This window comes from Dreissena polymorpha, chromosome 7 (genome assembly GCF_020536995.1).
Source record: "Dreissena polymorpha isolate Duluth1 chromosome 7, UMN_Dpol_1.0, whole genome shotgun sequence".
Taxonomy (NCBI): Eukaryota; Metazoa; Mollusca; class Bivalvia; order Myida; family Dreissenidae; genus Dreissena; species Dreissena polymorpha.
In genome coordinates, this window is record NC_068361.1 from 45,710,244 (window position 1) to 45,723,970 (window position 13,727).

The 13,727-nt window shown below is 36.3% G+C and overlaps 1 protein-coding gene across 1 annotated transcript; it reads right to left on the reverse strand.

Moving 5' to 3' along the window:
* Positions 1 to 7,346: 7,346 nt before the first annotated feature.
* Positions 7,347 to 9,356, reverse strand: LOC127839163 (major royal jelly protein 1-like). Its single transcript, XM_052367398.1, has one exon. It carries the CDS (start codon positions 8,920 to 8,922, stop codon positions 7,528 to 7,530), a length of 1,395 nt encoding a protein of 464 aa, XP_052223358.1. The 5' UTR covers positions 8,923 to 9,356; the 3' UTR covers positions 7,347 to 7,527.
* Positions 9,357 to 13,727: the final 4,371 nt, after the last annotated feature.

Sequence of the window (13,727 nt, forward strand, 5' to 3'; positions counted from 1 at the left end):
AGCAAAAACACATGAATCTATCTTATTGCTTTACCCTTCACATGCTGTCTTGTAATTCATTGCATATTAAAATACATTTATCAATTCTTTCCGTATTAGAAGACCGAATAAACGACTCACTACTGATTGACGTCTTAAATGTACACTTCATAATAACGTAATGATATTAACGTCGTCGATTATATGTTCATGTTTCTGCTTGGAATTAAAACATCATTAATTGCGTTGTTGACTTTATATGCTGTTTTTCATGTAATGAATGTATATGTGATGTATATAACGAATTGATTATTTCACAATGATCAAAACTGCGGAGCCAAATAAAATTTTAGTGAACGGTGTGTATATTGAGGGCAAACGTAGGATCCTTATTGCCTTAAATGAGCATTTCACAAACATATCAAATATTGTTGATAAGCTGAAATTTCACGAAGAAAACTTTTCTTATTTAAGTTATATCTCGACAAATCCTTTAAACAGCATGAATTTTCTATAAATTACATTACCCCTCTCGAAGTAAGTAAAATAATTGGCAATTTAAATGTTAACAAGGTTACGGGAATCGACACGATCGGTGCAATTATTATAACATACTGTTGAGAGCATATTGTTGTACCAATTAAGAAGCGTATGTTGTATGGGCGAGGCATGGTCAGGGGTGATAACCCCCAAAAAAAAGGTTAGGGTAAGGGTTAGGATTAGGGGTCGGGTTAGGGTTAGGGTTGGGTTTAGGCTAACCCAAACCCTAACCCGACCCCTAACACTAACCCAAACCCTAACCCTAACCCTCTAACCCCCCTTGCGCAATACCATACCATGCCTCGCCCATTGTAGTTTTCCGTCTCCCGTAATAACTATCGTCCGATTTCAATTTTGCCAACTATATCCAAGATATTCGAAAGACATCTATCAATTGAATTAAAATAATTATTTCGTGAAACAAATGTGTTAAATAAACATAAGTCAGGGTTTAGGGAAAATCATTCTGCCAAACAGCACTGATTCGACTCATTGATGAGTTTTTATTGACATGAACAAAGCTTTTGATTTAGTAGATCGTATAATTATGTTGTACAAACTAAAACTTCATCACTTTTCGGATGGTACCTTGTCCCCTTTTTATTCTTATCTTAGTCAAAGACAACAATGCGTTAAACTATGGACTAGTTTTTCTACCCCTCTAACTATTAAGAGTGGTGTCCATCAAGGTTCTATTTTGGGCCCTCTCTTGTTTCTAATTTATATAAATGATATTGGGTTAGCATTCAGACATAGACTTGTATGCTGCAGGGGCCAATCCTTCAGAAATTCAAACTAACTTACAAAATGATATTTATTCTATACACAAATGGTGCACCCTCAATAACATGATGATAAACCCTAATAAATCAAAATGCATGCTTATTATTAAATACAAAATTAAGAATATCAATCTGAAAATTGATAATAATGCTATTGAGAATGTCACTAGCTATAATATTTTAGGACTTTATATCGACAAACATCTGCAATATAAAGTACACATTGATAAAACATGCTCTAAAATAAGCAGTAAAATATCTCTGCTAAAAAAATATATCAAATTATCTTACTTTTGGTATGAAGAAATTATTTCATAATTCATATATTCTTACCACTTTCGATAACTGTTGTACGATCTGGGGCAACGCTAAAAAAAGCATTTTAACAAAAGTGAATGTTTTACAAAACGCGCAGCGAAAGTCATTCAACAAAAGCCAAATAGAACACCATCCAAAGAATTGTTTTTTTACAGCTTAATTGGTCTCGTTTAATAATAGATGTAAATACCACACGGCAATCTTAATATATAAAATGTGTCAACAATCAATCTCCTGAATATTTAAATGATATTATAACTTTTTCTCGAAATCACAACTATAACTTAAGATCTGCCACCTATAACGATATTGTTAATACCAAAGCAAATACGGGTTATAAGAAACGAGCTTTTTCATACCATAGCATGAATATTTGGAACAGTATACCAATTGGAAAAAGAATGGCATTCTCTATCTCTGCTTTTAAAAGGCAATACAAAGCATATTTATTTTCTAATCAATAATATGTCATGTTATTTTTTAATCAATGATATTTCATGTGTACCTGTCTAAAAGACAAAATGTGTGTTATGTATGGGTGTAAGAAAATATTGTTTAAATGTTTTACTTGTTATAGACCTATTTGTGTATGTTATTTTAAGAAGGCCACATTGTAAAAAAGTATTGATTCATCTGCATAATATGTATAACGTGCCATTGTCTTTATCTGTAACCTTCTGAAAATAAAGCTTTTATTATTATTATTATTATTAATATTATTATTATTATTATTATTATTATTATTATTATTATTATTATTATTATTATGGTTGTAATGTTCCGACGGCTTGTGTCGCACGCTTTGATTGTGTGAAATTGTATTACACTCGCCTTGTGGTCTCGTTAAATGAAACGTGCAAGAAACTCGTGATGCCAACACATAGGAAAACCACTGTCATGTGATATTAAAATAACATCAATGATGTACTAAAGCCAAGTAACCTACTACACTTATCAATTATAATCAAATGCATACTGAACAGCTCATTCCTATGCCCAGTATTTTCTCCCTTGACAAGTCTTCTTCCTTTCTATTTCTCTATTATAACATATATCTTGTACTACGACATTAATCAAGCTGCATACTTCCTCACATTAATAAAGTATGTAAGATTTGCGTGTCGTTTCCAATTTGTTACATGTTAAAACTTCTGTTTCCTCGTGTATCTAGGCTTCATTAATATCAGTGAATAAAGTTAGGCCTCATTTGACTTGCGTTTCCACGGACTACCCGAGACTGCCCAATCTCTTGCACGACGGTTACATTACATTCACCTCTGTGTTGGGCTCAGAACGGACTACTGATATGAAAGCCTCTCATTCATGTCATGATCATTCCAAGCGTTCATCATTGAGGTTACAGTATACTAAACAATCTCTTGCACGACGGTTACATTGCATTCACTGCTAAAAAGCAAACCATCTCATACCATGATATCTTATATCAGTCTTAATAAATTATTATAAAATTGATGTTTTTTATGTTAAGAAACCAACATACATAAATACGTCGAAGCAATGCCTAACGTCACTCAATAAAAAATTGTACAATTGTTTACTTTTGTGAAGTGCGTGGAATGATTCCATCTGTGTAAATGGGCAATAAAATAGTTCCAAAGAGTTGCATTAAAACTCACAAGTTTTTGCACGATTTATCGTCAATTTAAAAGTCATATTTCTTAATTTAATGCATGCGATCTTAAATATCCACTCAAATATACATTGAATGCGTTTGCTCGGTTTTACCTATTTGGTAGACAAAATGGCATGCTGAGCCTTACGCAGAGTTGTATGTGAGAGCAAGGAACGACAACTCTGCGTGGAGATTGGAGACTGCCTTGGAGAAAACCTACTTTTTGTCTGCGTCACTGAGTTAGGTGATGTTAAAATAAGAACAGTCGTTATCATGGTAAACTGAGGTTTATAACAATCTCAACAGGAAAACACAAATGCACTTCACCAGTAGAATTTTTGCCACGGCACTGGCTATTCAAAGAGCCTAACTAATGCATAAATAAGCTGCCCCTGCCTTTCAAAATTACAATGCCTACCAACCAAAACAATTTTAACAAGCTTTATTTATTTGTGATTTTTTATCATTAACTGTTGCAACAAGGACAGACGGACGAACGGATGAACAGACGGACGAACGGATGGACAGACGGATATTACAGATGGAAGTTTAACATGTAGTGTCCTCTGGTCAAACCAGTAGGATTCTATTTTAACTTAATATTATCAAATATATTAAGTTATTATATTATTATTATTATTATATTACCTCAAGTTTGTGCGCAGTGACCTCACTGCGCATTCTGTGTGTCCTCACTACGCATTCTATTTTTACAAAGAAGAACGACACATAATTATTGTTTTTTGTAGGATTGGCGTATTCATCAAGTTTTATTTTTATAAGCGGACATGCGGCTGTGGTGTTTTTTTTCCAAATGCATACATGCTTACACGATACGGCTTTGGCGTTAATGATAAATTGTACAGCATCATGTAACACACTCATGTAACACACGCACTACACACTATTATTGGAAATAAATGTCAATTAATGTTTGGGATAACTGATTTTGTTCAATATATTGCATCGATCGCACAGAATGACCACACCCATCAATGAAATCGTCGATTTCCTGCATTTATCATATTTGTGATCTTACCCTTGATGACGAATCCTTAACATATGAAAATTTCGTTGTTAAACGTTATATGTGAATTTTGTAGTATCCATACAATTGAACATGGTTGATGTATGAGTTCCTTTATCGATATATGCTCTTAGGTAATGCAAAACTACTGTTTGTTTACCGACCGTTGGCTTGTTGATTTTGGGTAGCCTATACGAATACGGAATAATTTCGACACTTAGATTTCTTGAAGGAGTCACTATACTATAATATTAATATAAATTGATATCCCCACGACACAAATATGTTTTGAACACGTGTAAAGATAACACCAGAATTTAAATAGGTGGTCTACGCCGTGATGACCTTCGGTCTATCAGTTCCAGGTAATCGTGTGAAGACTTCACCTCGGTTAAACATCTCACGCGAAAGACGATTTGGAAGGTTAAATTTGACGGAAGAGGATCGCACCTGCGACGCCTGAGTTTTTGCGCCATCGCATTACCTCTAACTCGCCTGTCCGCTCATATTTGAACACAGTGTAGTATATTTGATCTCTTGCTTGAAATTTGAGCTAGGGAGACATGTCTTGCGTGCGACGCGCGGTGTCGACTAATAGCACGATTCTTTGTTAAAATGTTTTTGAGGAAATGTATTTATTAAAATATCCTAATAAGGATTTAATTTAATTACAGCTCGGGCAACAGGTCAGGATTCAAAAAAGGGAAAAGACAAAAAGAAAACGCCAATGAAATAAAATCAAATACAACATTTTTTTATGAATATTTATTTTTCCTTATTTCTAAAGGAAATAGTAATAACAACACTAAATTAGTAACAAGGGCTGACCACAGAACTGATCTGAAACCTTTGTAATTTTAGCGAGCCACAAGGGCTGTTCATGTAACAGTCGTAACTGCATTGAAGCCGTTGTCGAAGTAATAACCTCTTAGTGGTACGCCCTCGAGATAACTGCAAAAGTGGTGACCACATTACAGTACGCCTTCGAGATAACTGCAAAAGTGGCGACCACATTACAGTATGCCTTCGAGATAACTGCAAAAGTGGCGACCACATTACTGACAACACTACACATAAAACGTTTCTGCCGACAAATCTGCTTGCGGACAACCTTTACAATGATCAGAACGGCCGGCCACTCCAATCAAATCTTGAAACAACACACATCATGAACAATCAATAACATACTTAAATATGAAAACATATTTGGCTGTTCGTACTTTTTGACAAATTAAGGCAATATTATTAGCACATCATAAGGTGAACAGTATTTTTACAAGACAAAACTGCAGTGAAATATAATAAGTTGAGAACACAAAACACTTTCAGTTTCAGTAAATTAACCCTTTCCCACTTAAAAACAAAGTGAAAATGGCTATGTGCAAACAGCATAAAACCAGAACAGCCTGCGAGTAACTCGCAGTCTGTTCAGGTTTTATGCTGTTTGATGCTCATCAATATCTTAGGTTTGTAAATGAAGCCTTAAAAACTTGAATATAGTAAGAAAAGTCTTTAATCAAATTTAACTTTCTAAGGGCCTACAAGTGTGTCAAAATACGTAACTGTGTGGTAAAGGGTTTAGACAACTGCGTTATAAGTATATACATGTAGTTAATTAATGATTCGGAACAAACCGCACAAACTACAAAATAATGTCATTACACCGAAAATGGTAATATGAGATAACAAAGTCCGAGTATTATTGTCAATAAATATTTAAGCCATGAGAGATAGACAAACATGTCAATGAGGAAAAACCACAAGCAAACATGTGTAACAACTAGTCATACTTAGGCGTTTGATATGTATGATATGATATATATTTGTTTCCAAAAGTTGCACTATAATGCAATAACTGTAATTCGTAATTTCGAAGTTCGTCACTATTTTTAAGAAGTAATTTAAAATGCATATTAGAATCCACGAAAAAGTAATGATTTTCTACTTAACCAAAGAACGCTGGCAAACACTTTAAATGACTTAATTCTAATTGATGAAATGGGTAATAATATGTATAAAATGGCTTTAAAAAAATACGCGCATTTTTTAATATTTAAATTGTATTGTTTTGAAAGCAATGGAAAAAAAATGATCAAAATCCTCCTTCATAACACAATTATTTATTCAATTTAGTATTTATCACAAAGGTAAATCACTTGTCCAAAGTTTGTCAACAATAACATGTTATTAATGAACTCTATAAGTATAAATGACACGTGTCAGGGGCGTCCCAGGCCCTCTTTTTGTTGATGTAGATTAAGGCGTTAAAACCATTCGTTTCCTGTCACATGACCAACAATTAGGTATAAATGGACCGTGTTCTGTGAAAAGGGGATTTAATGCGTGTGCGTAAAGTGTTGTCCCAGATTAGCATGTGCTTGTATGAGTCTCTTTTTAGCAAAAAACAAGTTTATGCGGAAAGTGTCGTCCCTGATTAGTCTGTGCTGAATACAGGGGTCAATCTGGGATGACACTTTACGCACATGCATTAAGCCTCCCTTTCACAGAGCGTGGCTCATAATTTTACGTATATTTTGTATCCTATACTAGGATTTAACACTGGAGAACTTTCAGAACACATGGATCCTATTCATGAACAAATGGATCCTATTCATGAACACTTGGATCCTATTCATGAACGATGCTCTATAGCGATCAATACAAAAACCAAACACTTGTGTGACAACAACAACATTTAACAAAGATAGCACTTAAAAACAAGCGTTGCAATATGAACTTGATACAAAAATTTGGCGACGAACTCAGTTGCTTGTTTTGGTTCGGAGCATTTTAAGGGTGGCTCCGGAGATAAAATGAGTCGCGTTCTGACAAAACTGGGCATAATGCATGTGCGTTAGGTGTCGTCCCAGATTGGCCTGTACAGTCCGCACAGGCTAATCAGGGATGACACTTTCCGCCAAAATTGGATTTTTGTTTTGCTAAGAAGAGACTTCATTTTAACGAAAAATGTCATAAAAGCGGAAAGTGTCGTCCCTGATTAGCCTGTGCGGACTGCACAGGCTAATCTGGGACGAAACTTTACAAACACGCATTAAGCCATTTTTTTTTCAGAAAAAAGACACAAATACAAACATGTTAAGCCGTACATCACACGTGGATGATATTTATAAAATATTTACAAAAATTTACATATTTACAACATTAATAAAACTAATATTTATATTTGTGTTCTTGTAACATATTTTATGACACACGTTAGACGTTATAAAACCAATAATTTTGTCCGATCATGTCCGAACACCGCGTGACGTAATAAAAACCACAAGTTTGGAAAACCACGCCCCGACGATGAGCATAGCTAGCGACTGCAATAATCTTGACCCATTTCCGTGGTGAGAATGATCATGATGATGATCATGGGCGTTCGTGTCATGCTTGATAGCGTTAACGTCAAAATACGCATAGCTCGGCTCGTGCACGAAGGCGCGCCAAATGCGAAAGTTTATCGTGTCATTAGTGAGCTTATTGTTCAGGTACAACTGCAGACGGCTCGTCGTGAACCATAAGTAGCCGGATTGATCCAGCGCGAGCGAGTCTACCCATTCCATCGATGGGTCGTTGGCCTCATACGTCAACGTATCCATCATCACCTCACCCTCGGACCCGTATTTTTTAACGTCTTTATGCAGCTCCCACATGGCGACTGCGTTTTTCGACAACACCGAAAAGTACAGACTGTTCTTCGTACTCATAATCATGCCGTCCCCTTGCGACGGCTTCTCGCCCACCTTCCGGACATGCGCGGCGAAGTCGGCGCTCGAGTTCCGGAGAACCTTCGTCGGGATTTGGTACAATCCGGTACCGGCGATCGGGCTGTAGTAGACGTAATCAAAATTTGCGGACATGGCGATGCCGTTAACGCCGTTGTTCACCTCTATGATGTCGTTCAACACCTTAACGCCGGTTTTACCCGGTTCAGGTTTCATCGACGCGTCAGTGAACGAGTACGACTTGTCCGCCTTGATGTCGTAAACGACAATGGTGTAGTCGCGAGTATTGGTGATGTACAGATACTCAACTTTTCCTTCGACGTAGTCCATAACAAGATCGTTCAGATAGTTCGTTCCACGCGAGACAACGTCGTCGGGAAAGATATGGCGGTGAATCTCGACATCGGTTTTAACGTCGTAGATAACCAACTTCGCCGGACAACCGTAGTTTTTTCCCCCGGTGTCAATGACGAACATAATCCCGCGCTTCGGATCGATCTCAATATTCTGAACCTTCTGGAAGGCCGAACAGTTGCCTTCCTGCTGCATCTCCCAGCTCGGATACGGCTTAAGGACTGTGCTGCTTGAAAGGAACGGTCGCCTGGAGTTAATCAGAGTGTTGAGCGTCGACGGTACGCCGTCCCCGAAGCGCGGCACCGTCACGAAGATTTTATTGTCGTAGACGCGAATTCCGTTGATAGCGTTCTGCAAGGGAACGTATTTACCGGAAGTTAAGGCGGCTTCCCGCTCCGTCTTCGTCCGCCAATTGTAGTCGATCGTAGTCCACTGGAACAGTGACTCCGCGTCTCCGTGGTCACCGTGGGCAGCCACTTTCGATACGTCGAACAACAGCAACAACTCGACAATCAGAGTCGAAACACAAACCAACAGCGGCATGCGCGTGACAAACATGATGCGCCCCTTTTCAAGAGAGAATGCTTTCACATATCAAATATATGAAAAATAGATAAAGTCCAACTTTGAAAACGTTTAGGCTTTGTTCAATCCCCCACGTGTTGTCGACGTTGAAAAGAAAACTTTCCAAAAACCAACGTCATTTGATAAAGGCTACATTAGATTAAGAAAATCCGGTTAATATTTATTTCCTTTGTACTTTTTCTTCTACATTAAAAGTCCAAAAAACCTGGTAGCATACGTTTGAAAAAATGTTTATTGTCAAATAATGTTTATTTTTCTTCGACAGACTAATTGCGAACGGAATTAAAATCACGAATAGTCAAATACACTAAGTAATACTTTTTTTCTTTAAAAGTATCACACCATCGAGTTTATAAAACTGTATTCCAAAATCTTGTTCGCTGTTTCACCTTAAGAAGAAACGAGCGTGTCATTCGTCCAACGTCTGTAACGTAAATGTTGACAGACGTTAGTGACAGAACAAACTGACGTCACGGAGATGATAATTTATGGTTAACACTTCACTAACTACCTGCCAGTCGTTCGCATACTATTAAATCGTGACTCAACGCTCCACTCGAGCAGCCCTTTACGTAATTTTCCACGGACACGTCAATAACGCTATATTAACGCCTGCTAATTACGCCATAACGATAAGGACGTTGCTTTTATTGACGCCAGGTTGTTTTCTTTTCCTTTTTGTTTCATCAGAGTGATGTTCGACTAATTTATTTCACGAAATATTTTCCATGGAGTTTTTCCTCTATTTATGATTGAAAGCTGTTTGCATGCACATCTATGAGATGATATGTATTTTGATTTAAATATTTATGTGCGAATAGGTGTGAAAATACCTTGCTCTAAACCGGTAGGCTGTCCACACTGTAAATAATGAGTTTTGCTAGAAATATACAATGTCAATCGAATCACAAATGAATAATGTTATTTATAAGAAAATATTCTAATTTATTATGAAAGTTGTGAATATTTAATACGGATCAATAGAGATTGCTCATGAATAGTATGCGAATTAATCGTCCATTGAAGGACAACCGTATTTTGCATACACTTGTATAAATATGAGAACCCATAATTATACACAATTTGTACGCATTTAATTGTCAAACTTGCGGCAGTTGAACCTTATTTGTTACACGCGCAAAGTTCAAATGAAAACAAATTTCGGTTTTAAGCAGCAGCCAAAGCAACCTCCGCGCAGAGATTTGACCGGAAGCAGCATAGCTGGATCAAATCCCTGCCTTCATTACCAACCACGTGATGATAGCCTAGCCACGTGGTACAATAATTTTACCGTTGTTATTATTATTTTTTTTAATAAAGTAATTTTGTTTATCATGAACCTTAACTTATACACTATTTTCAAAATATGAAAGAAAATGATACTACATGAACTTTCCATAATATAATACTTAAACAAACAAGAGCTGTGTTTGTGAAACACAACACCCCCTACTGCGCTTTGAAGCCATATATTTTACCTTTGACCTTGAAGGATGACCATGACCTTTCACCTTTCAAAATGTGCAGCTCCATGAGATACACATGCATGCCAAATATCAAGTTGCTATCTTCAATATTGAAAAAGTTATGAGCAAGGTTTTTGGACAGACACACACACACATACACTGGCAGACAGACAGACATACAGGCCAAAAACAATATACCCCAGATCATTCGATCCGGGGGCATAGAAAACAAAATCCTACCAAATCTGGTAGAATTTTCTTGTGGTGGCAGAGGTTGTATGTGAAAGCAAGGAACGACAACTCTGCGTGGAGATTGCAGCGAAAGGCCTGTCGATTCCGATTCAAATCAGACTGGTCAAACGCTGACTCACTGTGACATAACTCGTCCTAACACGTCGCATCGTTAACATTAATGCGCGTGTTAACGAGTCTTCATTGCTGGTCACACGCATAATAAGCGTCGAATTAACGTCGTCACAGTAGCGTTGCATCTGACCTCTCGGATTGCAAATATGTCCGGTGACAACTTTACAACGTGACACAAAATACTCCCGCTTGCATATATTTGGGTAACACACACTGCTTAGCATACAATTAGTCGACAGACACTCTCGTGGTTGCATGTATCATATTGAGCATACATATCGTATGTTTATATGATATATATGCTATGTGTATTATATGTTTAAATGTATCATCTATTTAGTCACTGTTACCGCTGCACAAAAGTATGCTGCCAAAATATTTTGAATGGGTGATTACTAATGACCATATATACGGTAGTATATTATACAAAATTAATGCAAATGAGACGTGAAATGACTTGTATACTTCGAATTAACGATTAAAAGAAACTTCATCCAACCTTCAACTAGTGTATTAATTACACGCTTATAATGAAAAACTTTCCACATTTTGCATGAACAAAGATCAGATATTACATGGCAAAATTGCCATGGTATCATAATACTAATTGGCGACGCATACATGGCGAAACTTGTGCAACTATATTAGCCGCGCTCTGTGGAAAGGATGTTTAATGCATGTGCGTGAAGTGTCGTTCCAGATTAGCCTGTGCAGTCCACACAGGCTAATTAGGGACGACACGTTCCGCTTTTATGATATTGTCTGTTTAAAGAAAGTCTATTCTTTGTAAAAATCAAGTTAAGGCGGAAAGTGTCGTCCCCGATTAGCCTGTGCGGACTTCACAGGCTTATCTGGGGCGACACTTTACACACATGCATTAACATTCCTTTTCACAGAGAATGGTTCAAATATCCTATCTATCTATCTATCTATCTATATATACTGCCAAGCGCCCTTTAGAGCATTATAGGCAGAGGGACATTATCGAGTCCGTTTCCTGTGAAGAACCAGTACTAGGTGTCTATGGAGGAGATGAGAACCCACGAACTCCCGATCGCTAGGCGGACACCTCATCCACTACACCACCGCGATCTTCTTGCATTATCCTTGCATTAACAATGGCCGTTACATATGTACTACTTATATTGCATATCCTGACAAATTCAAATATATTAAAAATTGAATGCAATTTATTTTACGCAATGAAGCAACAAACCTTACACATTTTTTAAATATATATTTTTTATCTTCGCAACACCCTAAGATAAGTGCAATGTTATGTGTGTAAATTTATTGTATTGCATTTTCATTGTCCACACTGTGTACGTTACAAAATACAACATATATACAACATACTTTTTAAATAGATTTTTTTAAGATTGGCAATACCTCAGGGGAAATCTATGTCTATGAGCAATATTTATTATGGTCATTAAACATTTCTCCATTCGCTGATCAATTGCCGACTTTTTGGTGTGACTTACAAATAAAAGACTAATTTCCTCGTACTACAAGCACCTTTCAATCACCTTGGCCAGGTTTTCAGCCATCCCGCCCGCCGATATTTGAAGGTGGACATGGTAAAAATATCACGATTTTATGAGACACTACCATGTGTTGCAAATATGCTTTTCATGTAAACCACATGCCATTCTAGAGGCTCTTAGTTACTGGTCAAATCATCGTCTCGTCAACAAATCAAAATGCTCGTAATAAATCAAAGTTTTGCCGAAAGCGATTTCGTGGTCAAAGGTGTGATTATACTTGTAGCATACATACTAAAAAAATCAATGAACTCGCTTTTATGGACGCTCAAACATATCGCTGTCTTCATAACGTTCAAAAACGGGGTGTGGTATTTTTAACTGTCTTGTTGAACACGCGTCTACGCTAATAGGGATGTTCTGTTAATGTCATCTTAATTTAATATAACGATTGTGTTTGCCTTGTAACTGTAATCATCTTGATTGACTCCATTTTGTTGTCATTTTAAGACAGACGTGAGTGTGGGAGTTATCAAGATTCCGTTTGAAGACGGTTTTAGGTTGTACATATTACAGGCGCCCCATGTCTGCCTTAGATGAAAATAAAATGGAGTAAAATGGTATCTACACGATTATGACAAAAAAAAATGAAAAAAAAGGCGATGAAAATATGTACCTATGTAAGGTTTTACTTAAAAGTGCATTATAATTGGTTATGAAATGGAATGTCGTTTTTAAATTTATCACTGAATCATTTCAGTAAGACAGATCTTTGAAGTTAGGTTTTATTCCTCTTTGCGTTATTATGGACCAAGTGCGAGGTTTGTCAAGGCAATTTGTATACGCCGATCCAATTAATAATAAATCATTTGACATAAAGCTATTAAAATGTCAAATGGAATATTGATGAACAATATTACATTAAAGAAAACATATTCCTGTAATATGTATATGAGAATATGTAGGTCATAAGGCATAGAATAATGCATCGTGATCTTTTTTGTCGTTATGAATAGATGAAAAGCTTATTAAACATGTCGATAGCAATAAATTGTCGAGTTTGTAAATCGGCATTATAATAAATTTCAGTTTTATGTTGCAAAAAAAAACCCCACTTATACCAAAAATTAATATCTGAATTTCCCTATAAATGCATGAGTAATAGAAATGTGAAATGTTGTATCGTTTAATATGCCATGTTGTATTAACTTTAATTATGTGCGGCGTGCAATTTTGATTTTAAAAATATAATAAAGAAAGACCAACAGTGGTAAAAAGCAATTATAAAATGATCCTCGCGAATGTTTATAAAAAACGACAAAAAACATTTATTTATGATATTTGTGAGGAAACAGTAATACTGAACATTTACCATGGTCGAATATAGCCATTATATGCATCTTTTGACGATTAAAAAACATGAAAATTATAAAGCGTTGCAACTCGAAACGATTGAATAATT